Genomic DNA, 25948 nt, shown 5'->3' with positions numbered 1-25948 from the left:
GTTTGGTATTTTTGGCGCATACGGTCACGCTGCATTAATTACTTGTACATTTGTTGAGCAGAGATTTTGGCGCATTTCTCGAACTGGTCACACTGGCCAGTCGGTGGTTGAAAGTAGTCAAGTGCAGCAGCGGGCGACGTTTTTTTGCAACCGCTGCGTAAACAAAATCTGTTGATAAGAAGTCCCCAGCAAACAACTAACAATTAAAAACACGTCGTGTGCGTGTGTGCAAAACCTCTGTTGTTTATCCACAAGAAACAAGAGCGAATTACCAAAAAATAAAATTCATCCAGCTTACGAAGCTGTGTTTGTTGTGTGAGTGTGTGTGTGTGCCAGTGTTTATGTGTGTGCGTGCGTGCGCTTGTATATGTGCGTCTCGGGCAGCCTAAACGCGAAGTCGAAGATAGCCCGAAAACAGAAAACAGAAGTTATAGTATATCTGTCTGTCAACATATTTCGCAAGGCCAAAGTCAGCATAAAACAGTGGCAAAGGGCGCACCAGGTGAACAAATTCTCCAAAAATATAAAAGAACAACAGTTAAGCGAAGAGGAAGCAGCAGCTAGAGCAGCGTACCAGCTTCAAGCAGAGGCCAAACGCAAAATCTGTCGCAGGTCAAAAGTGACGCATAGGACGACGCAGCCCTAAAGCCCTAAAATAAAAATATTAACAGGTTAGCAAATTAGACTTAAATCAAATTGTGCGACAACTTTTGTTTAAAACATAAAACAACAAAATATAGCATAGCAAAATGTTCATTCATAAAAATACGCTGCGACGCGTCGCAACGTAGCAGCTGGCACCCTTGAGCCTCCCCCCTCCCCCCCTCCCCCTCCTACGTCTTTGCCAAGTGCTCACTTTTCACACCCCTTCCTCTTTCCCCTCTCGCCTATGACTAGGATAGTTTACGCATTTTTGTGTTCGCTTTGCTTTTATTTATTTGTGGCTTGTTCTTTCAAATTAAACGATTGCAACCGACTTTAATTATTTACTTAAGCATATCAATTGTCATCTTGCCACCTTCCCCCGCCCCTGGCTCAATCCTCATGCTATGTTTTATCTATTTTTGAGGCATTCCGTAATTTAATGAGTTGTTTTTTGTTTTGTTTTCATTTGCGGTTGTTTTTTATACCCTTAACCCATTGAAAATGGCTTAAAAGGGTATATTGGTTCTGGGCAAGTGTATGTAACAGGCAGAACGCCAAGTTCTTCCGATCTAGGAATTGTAATCTTTATTTACAATAAATACATATACATATATGTCTTATACTACTATTGCTTTACAACACTAGATTTAGCGGCTGTTGACTTTTAACAGTTTACATAAATGTTCACTGTTTACAGAATATATATACAATAATATAGACAGTTTCAGAGTATTTCACTTTTAGAACTTATGTATAAGTGCTTGCCTCTGGGTACAGGGTGTATGCTAGTCGGACACTGCCCTTGCTTAGCTTTGTCATTTATTTACTTGTTTTCTTCAATTTCTGCTTGCCTCAGTGCATTAGATCAGATCTTACTCCCTAAATGGCACAAGTAATCTGATACAGTGGAAACTCGGCAAGTGGGACCTCCTAAAGCAAAAGCTTTTTTAAATTAGCAATAAATTAAATGATTTCAATAGACAAATTTTTGAGAACTCTATAGAACTCTAGAGTGAGAAAGTATGGAAGGTGTTAAAAATATTTCAATTTCTAGTTGTTCCATTTCACGAGCATCTACTGTACGTACATAATATACAGTTCCAGTTGTTAGCTACTTGTCCATCAATTGGCGATTTAATCATAACAGACCTTTTAAAGGCATATGATGATATGATCGTTAAATCAACCAATGGAGGTGTTTTCTCTCGGTTCTGTCTTACAGAATTAGTGTAGGATGCATTAAGCAAGTTAAAGTTAAAGTTTTTTAAATAAACTGTTTTACACTCTTGGTTTAATGTCTTACTTCAATGATTAACCGACTTTTTTGGAGTTTTGATTGATTTGTTTTAAATTTCGCACTAACTTGTGAGATTCTAACACAATTTTATTTCAATTTCTAATTCCCTAATTGGAAACATGACCTAAACTTCAATTAGTTCCTCAGAAAGTGCCATACATAATATCCATAATATATATCTTCATTCGTTTCATCCTTTATCCGTCATTCGTTATCCATTATCCATATCCAATTACAATTCCCTGTGAACTTCGTAAAGCTGAAATTGATGGGCTCGCTTGGAACTGGGCGCATTTCGAAGTCAACGAAATGCCAAAAGCAAAGCAAAATAAACCGAAAGCAAAGCAAAGCAAAATAAATAAATAAATACGTATGTATATAAAAAACAATCAAAATAACTCGGTGACATCATTTTGACTAATCGCCAATTTTAGCATTTGAAAAACGGCGACTGCCGCGACTGCGACTGCGGCGGCTGCTGCTGCTCACCAAGCGATCCACGGACTTACCGTTGGGGATATGCCGAGCGGGGGCTGTCGCGTGTGCTGCTTCTTCTAGGTGCGACCGCTAATCGACGGCGCGGGCGTCGCGTTTCTGGGGAGACAGGTGCGCTCAGCGTCCAGCAGCAGAGCCCAAAAGCAGAGCCAGAGGCTGCACAAGCCAAGCCGAGTCGGGCCGAGCCCAGCCGAGCACAGCCGAGCGCTTGTGTTGCCCACACACAGGCAGATCGTTTTTGTGTGTGTATTAGTGTCCCCGTGGTTCTTGCTTTGCCTCTCCCGCTCTCCCTCGCCAAAAGCAGAGCCAGAGGCTGCACAAGCCAAGCCGAGCACAGCCGAACGCTTGTTATTCCCACACCTAAGTAGATCGTTTTGATGTCTGTATTAGTGGCCCATTGGTTCTAGCGCTGGTCCTCTCTCCCTCCCTCTCTCGCTCTCTCTCAGCTTTGCGTGCGCGTGTGTGTGTGTGTGTTCTGAGTAACTGATAATAGAAAATTTCACTTTCAGCTCGAAATTGTCATCGGATGATTTGCATATTCGCAGAATTATGTGTGACGAAATAAACTATAAACGATCGTAAAGCTAAATAGCTGTTAGCGCTAATCTATATCGCACGTTCTACATAAATATTTATCGTCTATAGTTTGTGAACATTTAAAGCCAGCGCATCTTAACAGATTGTACATTGTAACAAATAAGTTAGTTCGCATCGTTTAACAGTCGTTAAATATAACAGGCTCAGAGTCTGTAACTGTCTAACATGTGCGTATGTATAATCGATTGTGTTATCGATTATTGCTATCATATCGGAATACGGGCAGTTGGCTTTTTTGAAAAGTTTCCGCCATTTTGACTTTATATAACTGACATTTAGTTTGAATGCAGATTTTTATAGCCTATCTATACAATTTTAACGAAATGTAGAACACATTACGGCTTCATCAACTTCATCTGTAAGTTTTTGAAATATCTTTCAAAATCTCCGCCTGTCAAATTCAATTTTCGCAAAACAGTAAAGTCCCAAATGTGAGTTATCGTAAAATAATTATAAATTAGCATATTATTTTCTGATATTTAATCCTTGTGACAGCCCTCAAGATGCGCTGCTGTAATCGAACGTATTCACGCAGTTCCTGTAACCGTTTGGGCTGCAGACCCGGAAACTGGTGCAAACCGCGCTCCACTTGCAGTGATCAAAAGCGTTGTGGCAACTGCTGTGGAACGTGTATGTGTATCATGTGCTGCAGCGGCATCGGTCAGTGTGGCCAGCCGCTTAAGAGTCAGTGTGGCCAGCCGCTGAAGAGCTGCTGTAAGCCCTGATTTTGTTCGGATTTGGGGCTTTACTGCATGTGAGAAAATGTATTTATTCTGTTTATTCTGATGGGAAAATAACAACAACAAAAACAAACAGAGAAGTGCTCTTGTTTCGATCGAGATCATCTTTTGGGGCGGACCTGGAAACAGCTTAAAAATAGCTACTGTGTATAGTGAGGGGCAAAGGGGAGCTTAACGCTTCACTAGCTGGCAATCTCGTTAAGCCGGCTGTAATGGAATCGGGTACGCTTCGCTATACATGATTGATTCTCGGCATTCACCATGCACCGCGGCCTGTACCTAACGCGTGCCCCTGGCAAGGGGGTTGGGGTTGTGTGAAAGGGGAAGGGGGGGGGGGGGATAAATGCGATTACCGCATAACCGATTAATTTCATTGCATATCGCGTTTTTGTCCATAAGCTAATTAAAGCCAGCTGCAATTGAAGCTGGGCAACAGACACCTCGCCCACGTTGAATGGAGCACAGCAACAACAACACGAACAACAACAACAACAGCAACGCGAACACGAACAACCCAACACCCTACGCCCAAGCTCAACAGTGCGGCACAACACAAAAGCGACATCAAAGCAATTGTTGAATTGCCCTCGCGCCTGAAAAAGGGTTAATTGTGTGACCCTTCGTCTCCCCCACTTTTGATTATACCCTGTACACACTGATATTGATTAAAATGGGGTATATTGCTGTTGTGCAAATGTATGTAACGGATAAAAAATAAGATAGAGAGAGAGAGAGAGAGAGAGAGAGAGAGGAATACACACAGCTCAGGCATATTTTTGCTTAAGGAATACTTTCGCTCAGTTAGGCATGTTTGACAAATTCGAGATAATACCTGAATTTTTGGTATATATGCGCATTCGAGTGTTAGCTTCAGACCCTGAAAATATCATGACAATCGGATATTTAATACTCGAGTTATTTAAGAATGAATTTTCGATTGGGTAAAGCAGAGAGAGAGAAAGGAAAGTGGGTAGAGGGTATATGCGTAGTCGGGCACGCTTGCTGTGTGCTTCCTCTCTCTCCCTCTCCCTCGCTCCTCTCTCTCTCGCTCCCTCCCTTGCTGCCACTATCTCTTTCTGTCTGTCTTTCTGTCTGTGTGGCCAGCGAGTGTGTCGTGGTTAGAGGGTATATGCCTAGTCGTGCATACTTGTACTTGTGCTTTGTACTTCCTCTCTCCCTCGCTCTTTCTGTCTGCCTGCCCGTGTGGCCAGCGAGCGCGTCGTTTGCTTTGGCGGCTTCGCATTTCGTTTTTTTGGCCAATCTTCTTTTTAAGCTTTTCATGAGATTTTTCAATTTTTCACCGCATAAACATTCGCTCTTTGTTTTCTCCGTTCACGGACTCTTTGTTTTTGGGGCACAATGCCTGCTCTCGCGTTTGTTTACTGTTATTGTTGCCATTGTTGTTGTTGTTGTTGTTTTTGTGGGTGCACTCCCAATTACCAAGTGTGTGTGTCTTTAGAGTGCGGCCTGCGCCTCATTTTCTATGTCACGCCTCATTTAGCTTTCCACAACAACTGAACTGAACTGAACTAACGTTCTCCGGCTGCCCGGCTTCCCCTTGCCACACCCTTAACGTGTCACACGAAAGTATGTGGAGCATGTTCTTTACTTTTTGTTTTTGTTTTTGTTATTTTCTACTTGCCTCTTGGCCAGATTTCAAAATGCACAATTTCCCATTTTAGCCCCGGAGTGCTGCAAAAGCGAGTAAGTATTTTCTGTTTCCGTTTCTGTCGCCCATTTGTTTGTATCTGTGAACTAGATCAGAAGACTTTATTGCGGTCAGAGCTTCATCATGATTTTATTCTATTTCATATCAACTTCAATTAGTCGCAACATTGTTGACACTTGGGCGCGGCGAGGAGGCAAAATGTATGATGTAGCTAAGGCAACCAATGCAGAGGGAAATGTAGCTAAGGTTTGGTTGTAAATTGTTTTGTTGCTACGGCTAAGAACAATAAGTCTATAAGTATCGATTCACAGATCCAGTTTCTTACGAATTTTCGATATATTTCTATAAGAAACTGCATATGTGGATCGATATTTATCGATATTTGTGATCAACCGTGCCTAGCTCTAAGAATTTTCGCAAAACAGGATATGTGAAACGATATTTATCAATATTTGTGTCCTAGCGTCCCTAGGTGCTAAGAAGAAAAATAACTAATCGATATTTATCGACATTTTCTAAAATTTCCGGCCTAGTCTCTTGCTCAAATAATTGTTGAGATGTGCTAAGAAAACTGGAGCCATTAATTGATATTTATCGATTTTCGGAAAAATGTGTTATTATCGATAACAAAAAACATTGCTAGTCCAACTATTTCAAAGAAACTGCGTTTAAATGAACTTATCTAAGTCGAAGTCCCATTAACATCTGGATTATGTGTAACATTTACTTCATTAGCTAATTGCAAATTGCAATTACTTTGTTATTTGCACAGATGTTTTTCCACAAACATGCGGGAAATTAATTTATCTACCGTAAATTGTTTGCCCCATAAACAATGCATAAAGCTTATGGAACAATATCAACAATTATTTGTTTATAATTAATGTTTACAAATTGGTTTTTCCGGTTTATCGTGCGATGTGCGAAAATCCATTTCCTTTGCCAATTGTGCTCGACAGGTAATTGAATTAAATGCTCGCATCTGTAAGACACAATTTGGCCAACAGTTATAGCCTTGTATTTAATACGTATTGATTGGCTCTGCAAATGCACTTGACATGGCCAGCTATATATATATATATGCATATTGTTGGTGCTTATTGTTTGTCAACTGTCACAGTCGCATTTTAAATCTCATTATGTATTTATATGCAAAAGCCACAAAAGGAGGGCGAAGCCAGAACAACTGCAAGCTACCCTGTTTTGACGTGTCATGAACATTCTTCCCCTTGCCTTGTTCACACATCTATTCTCAAAGAACTTTGGTGTATATAGACTGATCCCTTTGCAATTTCTAGGGCTTAAATGTGGCAACCAAGTAGACGTATATTCCAAAGCGCAAGGCTCTACCTCTAAAAGTTGACTTTGTTTTAGTTTTAAGGGGGAAAGAGGTATCCATAAAGTATAATAATCTCAATCTGTATATACTATACAAGGACCTAGATAAGAAATTAGCTATATACAGCTCCAATAATTCTTGAGGTATGCTTAAAAGACCTTGTCTCAAAATCGATAATTATCGAAATTGTGAAACTGTCAACAAATATCGAAAATGAGAATATAGAATTTATCCAGAAAGTAAAATATTCTCAGACTGCATATACAATACGAAAGACTACATGCTAAATTTGCTGTATATAGCTCTTGAGTTTATAAAACCATGTCACAAAATCGATATTAATCGAAATTGTAAAAAAAGGACAACAAATATCGAAAATGACAACGGGCTTACATATGAAATATTCTCAGTCTGTTTATACTATTCTATTTGACCTAGTTAACAACTTAATCTTCGTCAATTTCTTATAATTCTTGAGGTATTTTTAAAGGACCAAGTCTCGAAATCGATATTTATCGAAATGGTGAAACTGAAAGGAGGAGGTATGCAAAACGGAAGTCTGTATATATTAAACGAGAGTCTACATAACAATTTCGCTCTATAGAGCTTGAGTTAATTATCGATTAGTTATCTATTTAAACCGATAGTTATCGAAATTGTGAAAAAAGCAACAAATATAATATCAAATTCAAAGCCTCTAGCTATTCTGTATGTTATATAAGTTATATCTTCTTCTATGTATCTATATACCCCTACTTCACTCTGCGAACAGGGTATACAAAAGAAACGGGCCAAGCAAACTGCAGGTATTGCTAATCAAATGTACTGACTGCAACTTTTTCTTTTTTACCTATTCCCGAGCGAAACGTTCTATTTGTCTCTGCTCTGCTTCTGCTTCTTCTTTTAGCCCGCATTGATTGGTTTGTGCTGCGACTTCTTTTGTGGCCGAAAGGCCCCCCCCCCCCCCCCTGCGTTTTGCCATGCCCCACAATATCTTTATGTATTTAAAAGGTAGCCTCAACTGAATTATGCAATTTCTTTTTGCTTGAGTTGAAGTGTAGACCAAGTTTCTTATCGGCTGCTGCAGATTGTTATCACTCGCGCCTCGTAATCGCTTTTATGGCACTTGAGCAAATACCGAGCACACACAACACAAAAAAAAAATGTTGTTATTTACAGCCGGGAGAAGGTGGGGCAAAAAACGGGTCTACTAATGCATCGTCAAATGAGAAAACTGCCCACGCCTTGTGTGTCTTAATGTAAAATATGTGAATACAAATCTATTTGTCTGTCTTCCTCCATGTCGCAAGCCACCCGATTTGGTCGTCACAAGGCGTGGGCCGACGTCTGCGATTGCAGTTCCCAACTTCATATAAATACAGTATATATATTTTTATATATATATATAGATATATATATAAAGCACAGCTGTTTGTGTGGTGCCGCGAGCTATTTGCTCCACAAAAGTCAAAAACAATCGCACATTTATGCATTTTTTAGCCTACTGAAAAGCCACAAGCTGTCGAGAGTGCCTCATAGCAAGATACCCTGTAATTCAGTCACTACAAAAATTGAATCCCAAAAAACTTTTCTGTTTATTGTCCGATCTTTATGAAGTTTTCAGTTCATCAAGATGAGTTGCCAATATGTACATGTACCAAAAATCATGCTTATACCTCTTAAAATGGTTAAATTTGAGGGGAATGAAAAAATCATGAAGGGAATTAAGCGAATCATAAGATTGGGAAAGGGTTTAGTATGTTGTCTTATATACATATCCCATTACATACACTCATACAAGCCCATTTGTCATGTTTACAGGGTATATTTGGCCAACAAAAACACAGGCATAATTATTTACAATTTTCACTTGGTTTTTGTTTAGAGTATTCATGTAAAATGCTTTTGCATTTGTTTCCCATAGAGCTGTCCAACGATTTCGACTTGTTTAAACAATTAGCTTTTAGTTAACAAATGTCATTTCCACATGGGATTTATATGATATATAAACAACCAAGTAAACAATTTTCGAGTGAGAGAAAACTAAGAGCGAGGCACTTAGAAGATGGTTTCATATATTTCAGATCTGATCTTTCAGGAACCTTTAAGTTAAAGCTTTTGTCTCTTTCTCTTTTGTCTTGAAATTTAAAAGTGATTTGTCATATTTTTTGCTGAGTAATTATTATATTTATTTCATTCAACAATTCTGGTTTGTCACACAGTTATTTCAGGCATTTTTCTAGATCTTAAGAATAAATCATTGAACATGCCCAAAACATGTGCTTGGACTCTTGAGCTTGTGAGTTATTAGTCATAAATTTGGGATAAAACATATAGTTTTTTTTCATAATATATTGCTGAAGAAATCTTAAAGAATTTTAAGCGCGATCATATAAAAGAGGAAATAGCCCGGCATTGCGCGGCTCTAATGAATAATGTTGCGTAGGGCAACTCACATTCGCCCCGAACTCAAACAACATGTTCTTTGATTACCTAAAGAGCAATCATATAAAAGAGAAAATAGCCCGGCATTGCGCGGCTCTAATGAATAACGTTGCGTAGGGCAACTCAAGCAACATGTTCTTTGATTAGCTAAAGAGCGATCATATAAAAGAGAAAATAGCCCGGCATTGCGCGGCTCTAATGAATAACGTTGCGTAGGGCAATCCACATTCGCCCCGAACTCAAACAACATGTTCTTTGATTACCTAAAGAGCGATCATATAATAGACAAAATAGCCCGGCATTGCGCGGCTCTAATGAATAACGTTGCGTAGGGCAATCCACATTCGCCCCATTCGAAACTAGAACTCAATCAACAAGTTCTTTGATTAGCTAAAAAAGAAAGAAAGAAGAAGTATCTTATGGTACTCGCAATAACCTTCCATTGTTGCAGGTTTTGAATAATCTGTAGAGAATAAATGGAAGCATCGCTTGAACTTTGTTTATTCGCAATCGCACGTACGACGTGTCATCGGCGTGTAATATAAATAGGCGTGACGAAGTCTTGACTACAACAACAACAACAACAACAAAATAATATTATAAGCAAATATTTGAAAGCCAAATAATTATTCAACTGGGTCTAATTTTAAAATGCTGATCAATGCTGATCAGAACAAAATTTTACCCACGCGCAATTTGATTTTTTTCAGTTTGTTTTTTTTTTTAAATTTTGTAAGCCGCCTGTTTTTGTGTGCTGTGATAATATTTGGCCAGTTATCACACCCTCGAGATGGATGTCTATATAGTATGGATGGATATAGATTTGACTACGTCACTTGTTTGGCATTTTTCGAGTGCATTCATCTAGCACGACATTTGCATATTTTGAATAATTTGCAACTGAGCTCAGGTTAAAGCAAATGTGGGCGTTGCACGAGTTGTTTGCGGCAGGTGTCAACCATTAAATCATGGCTCACTCGTTGCGACACTTTAACGAGAATCAATCAAAAACCACAACAGAAAAGAGAAAAATAACAAAAAAAAAAACAACAGCATGTTGAAAGCTACAATATATATGAAAACTTAATAGGGGTATGCCTGCAAATAGAAAATAAAAATAAGAATATTCAAATATCAAATTGAACTCAACTGAATATTTGATGAAATAAATATCATCCATAAAATATATAAGAGTATATTTATATGATTTAATCCTTTGACGGAATGCCCCTATCAATAAAAAATATGTAGAACTTTAATAGGGGTATGCCTGCAAACATAAAACAATAAAATTTAACTTAAATGAATATTTCATGAGATAAATATCATCTTTAAAATATACAGGAATATACATGGTTGAATTAAAAAAAATTAAATAGATATATATTAAAATTTATGTCAAAATGGTACCCTCAAATATCCTATATAGACATGGGTCGAAATTTCCCCATCCCATAACTCGGTCAAAACTCAACCGATTTTCACGAAGTTGGGCTTTTCGTTCATGGTTTGGCCCCTTTATTAATATGGCATTCAAATCTGGCAACATAATTTTTGGTCCAAATTCATGTAAAAATGGTACCCTCAAATATCGTATATAGACATAGGTCAAAACTTCCTAATAAATCCTATATAGACATAGGTCAAAACTTCCCAATCCCGTATCTCGGTCAAAACTCAACCGATTTTCACGAAGTTGGGCATTTTGTTCATGGTTTTGCCCCTTTATTAATATGGCATTCAAATCTGGCAACATAATTTTTGGTCCAAATTCATGTCAAAATGGTACCCTCAAATATCCTATATAGACATAGGTCGAAACTTCCCAATCCCATATCTCGGTCAAAACTCAACCGATTTTCACGAAGATGGGCTTTTTGTTCATGGTTTGGCACCTTTATTAATATGGCATTTAAATCTGACAACATAATTTTGGGTCCAAATTCATGTAAAAATGGTACCCTCAAATATCCTATATAGACATAGGTCAAAACTTCCTAATCCCATATCTCGGTCAAAACTCAACAGATTTTCACGAAGTTGGGCTTTTCGTTCATGGTTTGGCCCCTTTAATAATATGACATTTAAATCTGACAACATCATTTTGGGTCCAAATGCATGTAAAAATGGAGGGTATATAGACATAGGTCAAAGTTGGGCTCTTTGTCTATTTATTTATACGTACCACGGGCAAGGCCGGGTATACCCGCTAGTATATTTGTATATTTTTGGATTGTAGCTTTTTTTGATAACGGAAAGTATCTGGTTTATTTAATGCGTTGCTTTGTCGTAGCATTTCGGACAACCTCAAGTGATGCTGTCTAGAAATACTTGCTATATATATCATATATTTGTGCAACCCTTAAAGCTCTCCCCCCCTCTCTCTCCCCCTCTTTCTCTCTCTGTCGGTCCACTTCAGAAACACTCTGTTAATCCTTGGGCGGCCGCCTAATGGTGCTTTTTGTGCATTGCAGCTGACGGAATGTGCATTTTCCATTATCCAGCGTAGAGTTAACTTGAGCTGTAAGTAGCACGTAGCCAAGCCGAACTGAAATCCCACTACCCTGAACCCCTCCCGCAGCTCTCCCCCTCAACATTGCTGTCCGTCCGTCCCTGGCGATGCTCCCATTTCTGTGCATAATTACAGTCCCAGTTTCCCGGGCCCGCCCCGCCCCCCTTTGCTGTGTGCACTTGTGATGTGTTTTGATGGAGGACGATGACGTGCTTTGGCATCTCTAACTGGCACAGCACTTCCTGCTTCCAGTTGCCGCCAGCCCCCCGTCCCCCTGCCTCCAGTCTCCTCCCGCCTCATCCTTCACTTTGTGCTTGCTTCCATTTTCTTGTTCCTGTTGTTGGCAAGTTGAGTTCGCCTTGCTCATGAACTAATTTCAACGTGGCTTCTCATAATTAAGCATTTGAGGCGCTGCCACGCCCCCCACTGCCCTGTTTCCAATCAATTACAGCACATTTTCACCTGGCGTTGCTTTTCAATTCCAGACCACAGAAAGAAAGAAAAAAAAACAAAAAACTAATCTCTTGCCAGCTTCAGTTTTGCACATTTTTCAATCAACTCGTTTGGCAAATGCAGTTGCAGATTTTCATTTAGCACATGAAATGCCATTTTCTCGGCATTTCCCCCACCAGAGGAAGCCCAACTCCCCTCCCCTATCCCCCCCGCTTTTCCGACTTCTTTGGCTTTCCCTCCCGTAGAAAAGTGTACGAGACCGAGACAAAAGGTTATTGCACGGGTTGCCGATTTTAGATTATCATTCTTGCTTGACATGCAATGTTGATTGTTGTTTCGTGTTGCTGCTGTTGCTGTTAATACCCTAACTTATGCTGGCAAGCGGGTATGCCAAGCCATGTGTGAAGAAGGTTGAAGAATCTGAACTCTGCTTGTCAGCTCTCGTATATCTTAACTCTTGCATTTCTTTCAGTCTTTCCATAAGATTAATTGCTTGGAGTTGGAATTGAAATTCCTGGAATATTCTTTGAGTAGAACCCCCAAAAATCCTCTGTCCTTAGCTTTCCAAATAAATCGCTTGGTTTTCGAAATCATAGAACTCTTCTTTCTCTTCTTTCTGCATTCAATATGCCACGCAGAATGAAGAACTCTTGTGTTAATCCCGATATCCTTGGCTCAACTTGGCGCTTACGAGTTCTTCCATGCTGCACACATATAAGCTGATTCCTATAAACATCGGCATACTATAACATATAGCAGATATGATAGTGAAAGGATCCCTCGAAACATCTTCATACTATGTCATATATATCATCTTGATAGAATCTATAAAAAAAAGCGGTTTTCCATGGACTAATCTTCCATTTTCCCAGCTATCTTCGCCAATCTCAGCAGTTCCGAGCTTTACAATTCTAATTAAATATCTAGAAAATCTTAAGCAATGTCTAGAAGTGTATTTAAGCTTCGGCGTAGATAGACGCACTGATTCCTATAAACGATATACTATATCATATAGAATCTATCAAAAAATGAGTTTTTCTTTAGAATAATCTTCCGGTTTACGAGCTTCACAATTCTTGAGCAATGTCTGGAAGGGTATTTAAGCTTCGGCGTGCCGTAGATAGACATACTTTCTTGTTTTTTGTTGTTGTGCTATTGTGCTTTGGTTCCGTTTGCTGTGGTCGCTTTTTTTTTTGGTGCCCCAATGGAAGAGAGGTGAATTAACACGAAATAAACGAAACGATTGTCTGGAATTCGGAATGCAGAATTCTGAATTATTATGTGCCACAGTTATCAGCGCAGTTGTTGTTGTTGTTCTTCTTGTTGTTGTTTTTTACCTGTGATTTGACACGGCACGCAAACTGCAGGACTTTCTCGTCCGGATGCAGCACTTTATTGTGGCAGCTACTTTTGGAAAGGTGGCAACGAGGTGCAACCTGATGGCAACAACTATTTTTCTTTATTTTCGAAAAGAAACTTTTAAATCTTTTGCTGCAGCTTTTACAAGTCCCAGGATCCTTGTTTAAGGACGCGCAAGTTTTTTGCTGCTACTTCCTCTGCTTCCGCTTCTTTTTTTCCTGCTCCTTTGGCGTAAATTGAGCATCAAGTTGGGGAGAAGAAAAAAAAAGCAGCTAAAGTTGAGTTCACCTGGGATTCGACTTGTGTTGAGTGTTGGCCAAAAAGTGTGTGGAAATTGCTTTTAACTATTTCCATAACTATGCTATTTGCAGCTCCTCACGACTTTCATTAGGAAATCTTGTGCTTTGACCCACATACTCATTGTCCTCCGACAAATAGTAGATCCCTTTCCCCCCATCGAATACCTGAGCCCATTTCGTGCTCGTGTCAAACATTTGCAGTTGGCATTTGATGATGAGCAAAGTTTAGCTTTAATCAAAGTTCGGTGACACAGCGCGCAAAACTTTGTATAAGTTTTGCATTAAGCAAAATATTGCTGAAACACGCGTAATTCATTTTCATTTATTTATATTTATTTTATATATTGTTGTTTAGCAACCTGACCTCAACAATATATCAAGAAATGAACTGGCATTTTCTGCAATCCCTGGCAAAATGTTAACAAAATTCGAGCATTTTCCAGTTACCCAAAAATCTCGGTCTGATGCAGGCGAACAAACACGCGGTCAGCCTTGTGGGAGACCCAAAACCCCAAATTTAACTCAGCAACTAGCAACAGACAAGCCCGGTACAGATTCACACAGTGGTGCGAATCATATGAAAACTGGGCAAATTTTTGAATATACAAATAGTCACATATTTCTTGGTTCAAAGCCGAAGATACCTAGTCGAGTATTGAGTACGAATCAGCATAAAAACATTCTCAATAAATTCTAAGAATTAACAGTGCTCAAGACAACTGCACGACTTGGAGATACCCTGCATAATAGGCTATATACAACTATGTCTGAGGCATCAAGTTGGGTATGTGACATTCAAATATGTTTCCCATGTTTTCTCAGAAAGAAGAATGCTCCAAGTTTGTGCTCAACTAGGAGATAACCGAGAAGAACTACTTGGCATATTTGTATATATATAAATAAAGGATATGTGGCAGTCGATCACAGTTTTGGCGTCAAGAGAGCATAAAAGAAATAAAGAGCTATAAATAGAGCCAAGCAATTATCAAAATCTGTGAGGATAGTTGAATTTCTGAGAATCACAAAGGAAGGCAAGAGAGAGAGCGAAAGATAGGGGGAGAAGAAGAGTGCAAAAAACATACACAGATCTATAGATAGAGCTAAAGCAAGTATCAAAATCTGTGAGCCTACTTGAATTTATGAGAATCGCAAAGAGAGGCAATATTTTGATGAGTTGAGTTCCCACTTTTGTCCACTGTAGGAGAGAAGAAGAGGGCAAAAAACCTACAAAGAACTATAGATAGAGCTAAAGCAAGTATCAAAATCTGTGAGCCTACTCGAATTTATGAGAATCGCAAAGGAAGGCAATATATTGATGAGTTAAGCTCCCACTTTTGTCCACTGTAAAGACCCGAATGAACCATCGGCCACTTGAAGCACAAACACAGTCATGAGCGCTGGATGTCGTCGCTTTGGGGCAAAGCACACGCCCGCACTTGCCCCCTCTCAACTGCCTCTCCCCATTGGCCCCATTGCAGCTGCAATGCGTCTTCATAGACGACGTGCGCTCGTTGCCAAACTCGAAATAATTCAGGCAGGTCTCGTTGCATACTTTTGTGCGCAAATGTTTACACAGCTCAGAGCGCGTCCTTCATTCAGTTTGGGCAGCCAGATGCAGGCAACTGTCTCTGTCTGTCTCTGTGTGTGTGTGTTGTTTAGCTGGCCCACATCTGGCCGGGCAAACTGTATGCGCATATTTATATAAATGTACACATACGTATGTCCTGGCGGTTTTTGTCGCTCCATTTCGTTTAGAGTCCAGCAGCAGGAGCTGAAGGTGCCGCAGGAGCAGAAGCAACAGCAACAGAAGCAGCATCGGCAGCTTATGAGTCATCGCCCAGCATCGTCAGGCTCATCAGTGTTGTCATTTGGGTGGTTTTCCTCGTTTCGAAATTGAATTCCATTTTGGACAACCAGATTGGCTGCTATCCTCTCCTGTCCTGTCCTGTCCTGTTTCTGGTGCTGGGCGCGGTCCGCTGTCATCTCGTTTTGTGTGTGCCCCGCGTCAGCAAATATACAAGTAGAAAAGCGGCATTTAAATGAAGTGAAATCCTGTTTTTAAATGTCCTTGTGCTGCTCGTACTATTCGTACTGGCCCTATGCTATTTCCGCCACGTTTGGCTGTGCCGCCCCTGTCCGTCCTGGCCTGGGCTCTAGCTCTGAGCTCGGAATGCGTCATCACGTTCAGAGGTCTTCTCATCTATAGCAAAAATTTGATACTAACAGGCATCGCACACTGGTTTGGCAACCTATTAAAATTGGCCTTAAAGGAAGAGGCCTAGACAGAAGAATAAAAGAGCGAAAGACAGAGAGTTGCTAGAGGGAGAGAAAGAGCTTTAGTTATAGCCAAAGGAAGTATCAAAATCTGTGAATCTCCTAGTTGAACTTGTGAGAATCGCAAAGGAAGGCAATATTTCAGAAAGACGCAGGGCAAGGAATGGGAACAGTGAGAGAGCGAAAGATAGAGAGTTGTTAGAGGAAGAGAGAGAAAGCAAGCAAGAAAGGGACAAAGAAGTATCAAAATCTGTGAGCCTAGTTGAATTTGTGAGAATCGCAAAGAAAGGCAACGTAAAGAAAGACGCTGAGCAAGAAGCAAGGAAAGGCAGTACAGTGAGAGAGAGAGAGAGAAACAGCCAAAGTAAGAAGTGAGAAGTTTTAAAGTATTTCGCACATGCTGCAACACTGTGCGATAGATTCAAAAGTGTCGCTGACGGCCGGGCAACATGAATTATGTTCACACACACGCGCATTCCGCAGAAGATAATATCCTGCTACTCGCCCTGATGTGTGTGAATCAAAAATGCAACAACAACAACACGAGGAACATAATAAATGGCTGACACTTTTGGCGACAGCTCCTGCGAGACTGTCCCCACAGGGAGCAAAGGCAGCTGCAGTCAGATAGAGAGAGGGCGAGGAAGAGAGAGAGAGAGAGGGAGAGACAGCTGGCAATTCTCATGCTCAAGCTGAAAGCCGATTCCGTTTCCAATTCTCGCAAACGCTTCGATTAATTGGTATTGCAAAGCGGATTACAAATGATTTAATAAAATTTGCTTATCAACGCGCTTTGTTTTTCGTTTGCCGGGCAAAAAAGGATTGTCAGTTGGGCTGCCGGGGGGCTGCGGGGGGATGTCTCCTTTGGATTGCTCACTTGCACTTCCGGTGGCAACAGGGGAGAAGATGGCCTCCGCTCCGTGGCTGTGGCTCTGTGTGTGTCGTCGCCAGACAGACGACAATGGAATATGTAATAAAAAAAAAATGGAAAAAAAACCATTGTTGACAGGATGACAGGAAGTGCGGGGGGGGGGGGGGAGAGGGCTGGCAATTGGTGGGGGGAGCCAATCGCTTTGGCATTCGCGTGTTGCGGCTGATGTTTATGGCACTGAAAGCTGATGATGTTGTCGACGATGTCGTCCTCCTCCACGTTCTTCTCGCCCGATGCCAGCTGATGACCCAGTTAGACCGAGCCGAGTGCTCCTCTTGGCATTATTATTTATGCGTTAATTAAATATTCCGTATACACATGTTTCTAAGCACCCGCACAGCATGTTTACAGGGCGCATATTAAGTTGTAAAGACGACATCAAATACGTTACACATGTGTGTGCGCCTCGTCGTCGTCCCCCGCCCCCAGAACTAGTCCATAAAATAATTCTATTTATGTCAGCTCTGCAAGCACTCGAGCTATATTTATTCCTACCCTACATAATCCTGCGCTATAATCATCTAAATTATCATTATCTTTGCGGATTAAAGCCAGACGATAATTTAAAGCGAAAGTTGTGCACATTAATGGAAATATATGCAGTCCAGTTTGCCATTCCAGGCCATAAACTCAGGCTAAGGTCCGAAAATTTATTCCATATACAAAACTTTATCGGAGTAAAGTTGATTTGGGAAACAATAAAAGTTACAGAGTTGGGATTTGAAATAATACAAATAATGCAAAATGTGCAGAACTTATTTATAACATTATTTTTTAATTTGTGCTCAAATGTTCTTTATGTCTATAAATTTCGAGTTTGGAGAAAGGTTTTGTCAAGCATAAGATTGTAAAAACTAGATACACCCAACTTTCTGAAATATTGCCTTCCTTTGCGATTCTCACAAATGAATGTAGGCTTACAAATTTCCATACTTTCTTTCTCTCCCTCTAATAACTCTCTATCTTTCGCTCTCTTTCTCTCTCTCACTGTTCTAGCTTTCACTTTGCCTCGCTTTGCGTCTTTCTTAAACGTTGCCTTCCTTTGCGATTCTTAAACATTCAACTTATTATATGAACTAGATACATCAAATTTCGTATGTAGGTTCTTGTATAGAGTATTTTAAAAGGTAGAGCCTTGGACTTTGGGATATATACGCCTAATTATGCCACATTTAAGGTCTGAAAATGTCATAAAGATCGGACTATAAGCTCCGAAGTTACTGAAGAAGGCGTATTCCAAACAAAGTGCGAGTCTAAGGGAAGACCAACACCAGCCGTTGAAATATCGGGTTCTAATCTTAATTAAAAAACAATTAGTTGCTTATATCTCTCTTTTTTTAATTATCTCTTTCAGAGTTGAGCTCGTTTTGTGTGATCCATTATGATGGAGCTGGAGCCTCGCGTGGCCATATTGCAGGATCTGCGGCTACAGACCTTCGACTCGATACGCTTCGCCTCGTATCGGACCGCTTCGAAGTTGCGCTACATACAGAAGTCGACCAATTTGCATCTGGTGGACATTTGGAATGTGATCGAGGCGTTCCGTGAGAATGGCCTGAACACACTGGAGCCGCAGAGCGATGTGAGCGTGGCGCGTCTGGAGACGCTCGTCTCCTCGCTCTATCACAATCTGAACAAGCGTCTGCCGACCGCACAGCAGGTGCCCGTGGACTCGAAGGCGGGTCTCTTGCTCAACTGGCTGCTGGCTGCCTACACCAGGTGGGAGTAATTGAAGTAACTGTCTTATCCAGTAGCTAATCCTTACCCAATCCCATTTCAGCGACAACTCGGGCAAAATACGCGTGTTTTCCATTAAGGTGGCGCTGGCTACCATGTGCTCCGGCAAGCTGGTCGACAAGCTCAGATGTGAGTAGCTAAATTCAACGACTTAGATCTTAAACTGATTTTCCCCTATCTCTCGCGGCAGATATCTTTTCACAGATTTCGGATGGTGGGGGACAGCTGGTTGCCTGGAAGCTGGGTGAATTTTTGCGTGAGGTATTGGCGCTGCCGGCGGCCGTTTATGAGTCGCCCACATTCCACTATAAGGACGGGCTGGAGGAGGAGATATTTCCGGCTGAGAATAAGGTCACCGTTAATGATTTCATGGCAACACTTATGTCCGAACCGGGCCCGTCGTGTCTCGTTTGGCTGCCGCTATTGCATCGGCTGGCCACGGTTGAGACAATTGTGCATCCGACGATCTGTTCTGTTTGCCATAAGGAAAACTTCACCGGATTTCGTTATCGTTGTCAGCGCTGTCACGCCTACCAATTGTGCCAGGAGTGCTTTTGGCATGGCAAGACATCGCTGAACCATCAAAACGATCACGAGGTCAAGGAGTACTCGAGCTACAAGTCGCCCAGCAAACAGATTGGTCACTCCTTGCGCAAGAGCTTCCGTTGTGTGCCCGAGAAGACGACGCAAGTGTTGCCACGATTCCCCGACCAGCCCGAAAAGACACTCAATTTATCGCACATTGTGCCGCCATCGCCGTTACCCTCGCACAATGGCTTCTCCGATCCAACGCTGGGCCATCTGCACGGTCCCGGCCCGGGACCCGGGACCCATCATCCGGGCATCTTTGATCGTTCCAGTACGCTGGATTCACGGGCCACCGGACGCAGCCTGGACACGACCATGTCCCGTGTCGCGGCCGCCTCGGCCAACGATGAGGAGCATCGCCTGATTGCACGCTATGCCGCGCGTCTGGCCCAGGAGAATCGCGCTGTGAGTCGCAGTTAAAGCACATCTCTAAAATATTCTAATCTCTCTCCCTGTTGCAGCCCTCCAATATGCCCAATGCGGAGAGCATCACGCCCATTGGCACGGATAATTCGCGTGCGCAGCGCGAATTGATCGCGCAGCTGGAGTCGAAGAACAAGGAGATAATGCGCGAAATAGCGCGCCTGCGCCGCCAGCAGGAGACTGAGCAAATGGCGCCCGAGAATCCGGCGCTGATCAATGAGCTGCGCGCCTTGCGGCAGCGCAAGGGCGAACTGGAGGGCCATTTGGGCGCGCTGCAGGATTCGCGACGGCAGCTCATGGAACAGCTGGAGGGCCTGATGCGCATGCTCAAGAATCAACAGACTGCCTCGCCGCGCTCCACGCCCAATTCCAGTCCACGCTCCGGCAAATCGCCGCCCATGCCGGGTGGCGGAGCAGGTGGTGGCTCGGCGACAACTTCAGCCAACGCTGGCGTCCTGGGCACCTCGCCCATGAGCGCTCTGCATGCCCAGCAGCTGCAGCAGCTGCAACAGCATCCGATGCTGCGCTCCACACAGCAACAGCTGCTGCAGCAGCAGCAGGCGGCACAGCAAAGTCAATCCTCGCCCGGCCTCGGCCACGGACCCTTCAGCCAGAGCCAGCTGGAGCAGCTCAATCAGATCAGCAGCGACATGCGCAGCGCCTTTGCCGCCAACGGCAGTGCAAGTGAGTATTGCCCTCCATGCTAGCCCAAGGATCTACTAGGGATTCGGATTGGGTTCGATTTGGGTTGGGATTAAAGTGTATCTGTTGCATTTGTTTAGGTTAACTGCATCACAAATTGGTCGTTAGGTTTGTCCATCTCTCGCTCTCTCTTTTTACGCTCTTTTAAATGTTTTTTCCCCACCTCTACGATCCACACTGAACACTACTGCGCTCACCTGCCACTGCCCAACACTGTCCACTGACCAACACTGTCCACTGACCAACACACACTTCACTTGGGAGCTGCTCGCGTGTCACGATCAGGCATTCGTGCGTGGAAATTAAAATGGAATTTAAAAGAGATTTTCAAGAAGACTCTACATTTTCAGAAACGCGATTATTTCCAATTGATGTCGACTGATTGCTTACGATAATTATATCGATAACGATTAATCGTGATTCGTAAAACAATTAATCTGAATTTAAATGAGATTCCCAAGAAGACTCAATAAATTCCGTACATGGTTAGACAATGAAAAGCGCGCGATTATTTCCGATTGTTATCGACTGAATGCTTACGATAATGATATCGATAACGATTAATCTTGATCCGTAAAACAATTAAATGGAATTTAAAAGAGATTTTTAAGAAGAGTCAATACAATTAATATAGGTGAGAAATAAGCGATTATTTTCAATAGCATCGATTGAATGTTTACGATAATTATATCAGTAATTAATCGATAACGATTAATCGCGATACGTAAAACAATTAAATGGAATTTAATAAAGATTTTCAAAAAGAGTCATTACAATAAATATAGTTAAGAAATAAGCGATTATTTCGACTGAATGCTTACGATAATTATATCGATAACGATTAATCGTGATACGTAAAAAAATTAAATGTAATTCAAAAGAGATTTTCAAGAAGACTCCATACAATAAATATAGGTGTGAAATAAGCGATTATTTTCAATAGCTATCGACTGAATGTTTACGATAATTATATCAATAATTAATCGATAACGATTAATCGTGATACGTAAAACAATTAAATGAAATTTAAAAGAGATTCTCAAGAAGACAAAACCAATAGATATAGTTAAGAAATAAGCGATTATTTTCAATTGTTATCGACTGAATGCTTACGATAATAATATCGATAACGATAAATCGTGATTCGTGACACGCTTGCAGCTCTGTGAAGCACCGAGGCTTGGTTCATCCTAAACAATATCTCTCGCTTTTCTATTGTATATATGTACACGTATATGGCTTCACAGCCCCGCCGCCCATATTGAATGCCAATCCCAATGCCGATGCCGAGCTGAACGCAACTGCCGACAACATAACGTCGGCCATTTCGACAATGGTCAGCGATCTGAATACAGGTAAATCGCGGGAATACCCCTCCCTACCAAAAAAAAAATAGCAATCGAAACCAAATCGAGATCAAAATTCCCGCCTCGCTCGCTCGCTCTGCTGCTGCTTGGAATATAGAATATGTACATAATATATCTCTATATATAGAGATATATATAGATATATGATCTAGAATTTGCACCTGCAATTTGCACTCGTTTTTTTTGGCACCAAATTAGTTGAAGCACCTCGCTTTTAGAGTCCTGCCACTGGCCACTGCCACGCCCACTCGCACCTAACTAATATATGGAATATTCTCTATCTCTATCTCTCTCTCTCTTTCTAACACGCTCTCTCTCGCTCTCTCTCTCTCTCTGTCTATGCTCTGCTGTGTGTGCTTTCGTTTGTCGTTGTCCTTGTTTTTTCAGAACATTTCTTGCCGCCGGCTCGTTTCATTATGCCTTTGGGTAAGTCCTGCACGTCGACTCCGTTTCCGTCCTCCGTCCTCCGTCGTTGCCTCCAACTGTCTCTCCCCTCTCCCCTAGTTATTTATTTTTTTTTTGGTTTTTTCTCAACATTTTTTGTTGTTTTTTTTTTTTTTTATAGATTATTACCCAAATAGACGGCATAAGAAAAAATGCTGCAAATGTTGAGTTGCACCTCAGTTGTTCTTTATTGTTTATCATTTTTATTTTCACTACCAAAACGAAAAAAAAAATACCTCTCTCGTATCCAAACGAACGAATCCCATTCTGAAGAGTATCGCCACATCGAGGGCCGCGAATCCGTTCCGTCCGGCTGCGGCGGCGGCGACTGCGATTCTCTGGCGTACGAGGAGATCTTTCGCACCGATGAGGATCTTGCTGCTGCCACGCCCCTTTATACAGATCCCCTCGATGATGGATTCGATTATAATTTCGGGCTGAGCGAGGAGCAGTCGCAGCTGAACCGGCTGCTCGCCTATCGCCACCAACCCGAGCTCTTTATCGATGATGACGAGGCCGGCTTTCCGGCGCTCCACGAGATCGGTGAGACAATCGATGAACTCCAGTTGATAATGCACGCTTACATTATGAAATATAGTTTGAATATATAAAAAGAACAAGAGAGAATTGAAAAAAAAAACATTTGTAGGTTCACGCGTTGTTCAGGTAAAATTTATATATACATAAATATATATATCTAAAATTTATTTTATTGTATGCCTTCGCCTTTCGCTCATCTCAAAAGTAGTTGCCAAGTTCTTTGCCATTCGCTTCACTTTCAGCTTAAATCGCGATCTTTCTACTCCCACAAATCTGATTCATTCGTAGTGCAACTCTTTCCAGTGGCGTAGTCGGGCTGTTTATTGGGGGGGATTTATTGGAAATAAATAACTTAATTTAACTTATTGCGATCTTATGCACATAACTAGAAGAATCCAGACTCTGTTTGCAGTTGTGGATCGAACTGGATTATATCTAGGCACGATCTTTGAAGATCTTCAGCAATTTATATGCTAAGATCTTGATTGGAGCTGTCTACATTTGAATATGGCCTGCAAAATTTAGGGGGTACCCTTATACACGTCTCTATCTTCGGAGAAATCGGACAGCTGAACAGACATTCAATAATTACTATATTATAAATCCATCTCCGATCTTTCCAGTCCAGGTTCCATTAACCTATTGAGTACTAGCTAAATCTCTGTACTCTAAACTCTATAATCTATATTCTATATCTATATACTTTATATACTCTATACTCTATACTCTATACGCTATACTCTATACTCTATACTCTATACTCTATACTCTATACTCTATACTCTATACTCTATACTCTATACTCTATACTCTATACTCTATACTCTATACTCTATACTCTATACTCTATACTCTATACTCTATACTCTATACTCTATACTCTATACTCTATACTCTATACTCTATACTCTATACTCTATACTCTATACTCTATACTCTATACTCTATACTCTATACTCTATACTCTATACTCTATACTCTATACTCTATACTCTATACGCTATACTCTATACTCTATACTCTATACTCTATACTCTATTCACTATACTCTATACACTATACTCTATACTCAAAACTTTTATATTATGTTAACAAATTTCACCTATATCAAACATATATATATACGAATATGTTTTTCGTTCAAGCCCCCCTTAAATGCGCCTTGACTACGCCGCTGTCTTTTACTCGCCATGCCTCACACATGTCCTCATATATATCTATATATATCCTAGACTGGATTAGCTAGAATTCGACTCCATCGATGCAAATCAGTTCCCAGAATCTCTCTCTCGTGCCCTCCACTCAGCTCTGTCCATTTGGCATCTCTCATGTGTTTCCAGACCAAAGTATCTAGATAATAACTTAATGTATCCATTTATATTTAGACTGTTCATGTTGGTTGCTCGTTACAAAAACAAACAGAAGAAGGTTTAGCTTTGGGTTAAGCTTTAAAATAAAACTGATTCTTATGCAAATTGATACAATTTCAGATTTCGATGAAACTCAATCCTATAATCCCGAATGGAATGAAAAGGTAAAGGATTTCGCACTGAAATCCTTATAGAGCCAACTATTGATGTATTTTTGTTTTTCTTTTATATTGTTGTTGTTTTTGTATTCTCTTTTTTTGTTTGTTTCCAAAAACATGCACTCAAATATAAACGTAAACAACAATATATATATATATACAATATATATGTAGCTTGTGTAGTTGTAAACCGATAAATACTCTATGTATATTTATGGCATATCTGTTTTTATTTCCACTCTTTGATATATTTGCATGCCACAGCGTAGCGTTTGGGTAGCTATTTACCTTATCTTATATAAAATATATATATATATATTTAATTTTTGCTTAATTTTCTAATAATTTGTGAACTTGTTTTTCAGGCAAATGCGAATAGCCAATGGCAGGAGCAGTTTGCCCAATGGAGTCTCAATTCACAAAATAACTAAAAAAAAAAACGGAAAAATGAAAAATGGATCCAACGTTGGAACATATATAAATATATACATATACTTAGTGCGGATCGGCGCTTAGCTTTTTAAAAACTTAAAACTTATGTTGATCTAGAGCAATTTATTTATTTGACTACTTTAGTCTGTCTTAATCTTATAAAACATTTTAATTTATTTTGGCGGGCATATATATACATATATATATATATATTTATCCATAAATATATACTTCTATACGTACGTACACATTGATTTGTGAACAGGAAATCTATATGAAAAATGAAATTTCTATAAGACTTGCATTTGAAGTCGCAATTCTCTTGAATCTCTATCGTTATGTTTAGCTCGATATCTATTTTGAATGCGCTTTATTGCACGTTGGAGTTGTGCAACTATTTATTACATATTTAACATGAATGAAAATCAAACATATAATACAAATACAAATACTATATAGACATTTATGTACTTAGCAACTAGCGACTTGTTGAAAAAAAGAACGTAAAACTAAAATCAAATTCGAAATGCTGATCCCTTCTATATTTCCAAAAAAGGCCAGCAGTACAATAAATATTTAAACAAAACACTTTGATATACGATATAATAATAACAAGAAGTACGAAATCTTTAGCCAGGAACTACGTGAAATTATAAACATATATAATATGAGGCGGGCAAAAACAAAAGCTGGATTACTTTCCAAAGTTTACACAATATTTTGGATATTGAATTTTATGTTTGAGTTTTCGACATTAGGGTATCCAATGTTATGTCGATACTGTTTAAATTACTATTAATATCAATCTATAATATGCATTCATACAAAAATGTTATAAAATATAATCGCAATGCATACATCCAGCACAGAAAGATGAAGAACAAAGAGATGAAAAACAAAATCAGACATTTATAGACATTATACATAATTAACCACTGAAGAATATTACAAACAAAAATGGAGAAAAGTAAATAAAAATACATTTTAAACAATTCTAAACATAGAAAATATTTGTTATTATTTCAAGTTTTAAATAAGCCGCGCTTTAAGCGATAGTTATCGATAAGCACGACTATAACATTCTGTTAGCGCAATTTTGTTATCTAACATAAACGCATAATTGAGTGCTAAT

General features: G+C 40.3%; 1 protein-coding gene and 1 long non-coding RNA gene across 7 annotated transcripts; both read left to right on the top strand.

The window, feature by feature from the left end:
* Nucleotides 1-88: 88 nt before the first annotated feature.
* Dyb (Dystrobrevin) lies at nt 89-25402 on the top strand. Of its 6 annotated transcripts, none has more exons than XR_010437330.1 (10): nt 89-671; nt 18410-18774; nt 18836-18921; nt 18983-19785; nt 19842-20487; nt 21753-21860; nt 22260-22298; nt 22590-22982; nt 24347-24390; nt 24750-25402. XR_010437330.1 is itself a non-coding variant. In XM_064691965.1 (10 exons), the coding sequence occupies exons 2-10, from the start codon at nt 18437-18439 to the stop codon at nt 24813-24815; spliced, it is 2400 nt and encodes a 799-aa protein (XP_064548035.1). In that variant the 5' UTR covers nt 89-671; nt 18410-18436; the 3' UTR covers nt 24816-25402. The 6 variants fall into 6 exon arrangements, 5 of the variants coding, with proteins under 5 accessions (XP_064548035.1, XP_064548036.1, XP_064548037.1 ...); XM_064691965.1 differs by having other exon boundaries at nt 22590-22859; XM_064691966.1 differs by lacking the exons at nt 22260-22298; nt 22590-22982 and having other exon boundaries at nt 90-671.
* LOC135435024 (uncharacterized) lies at nt 2613-3847 on the top strand. The gene is made up of 2 exons (XR_010437325.1): nt 2613-3465; nt 3530-3847. It is a non-coding gene; the product is annotated as an uncharacterized LOC135435024 (long non-coding RNA).
* Nucleotides 25403-25948: the final 546 nt, after the last annotated feature.

This window comes from Drosophila montana, unplaced genomic scaffold (assembly GCF_035044405.1).
Source record: "Drosophila montana isolate Dmon_TW-CO22-7 unplaced genomic scaffold, ASM3504440v1 contig_3469_1, whole genome shotgun sequence".
NCBI classification, from domain to species: Eukaryota; Metazoa; Arthropoda; class Insecta; order Diptera; family Drosophilidae; genus Drosophila; species Drosophila montana.
Note: the sequence above shows the minus strand (reverse complement) of the source record. Positions and strands in the feature narration are given on the sequence as shown.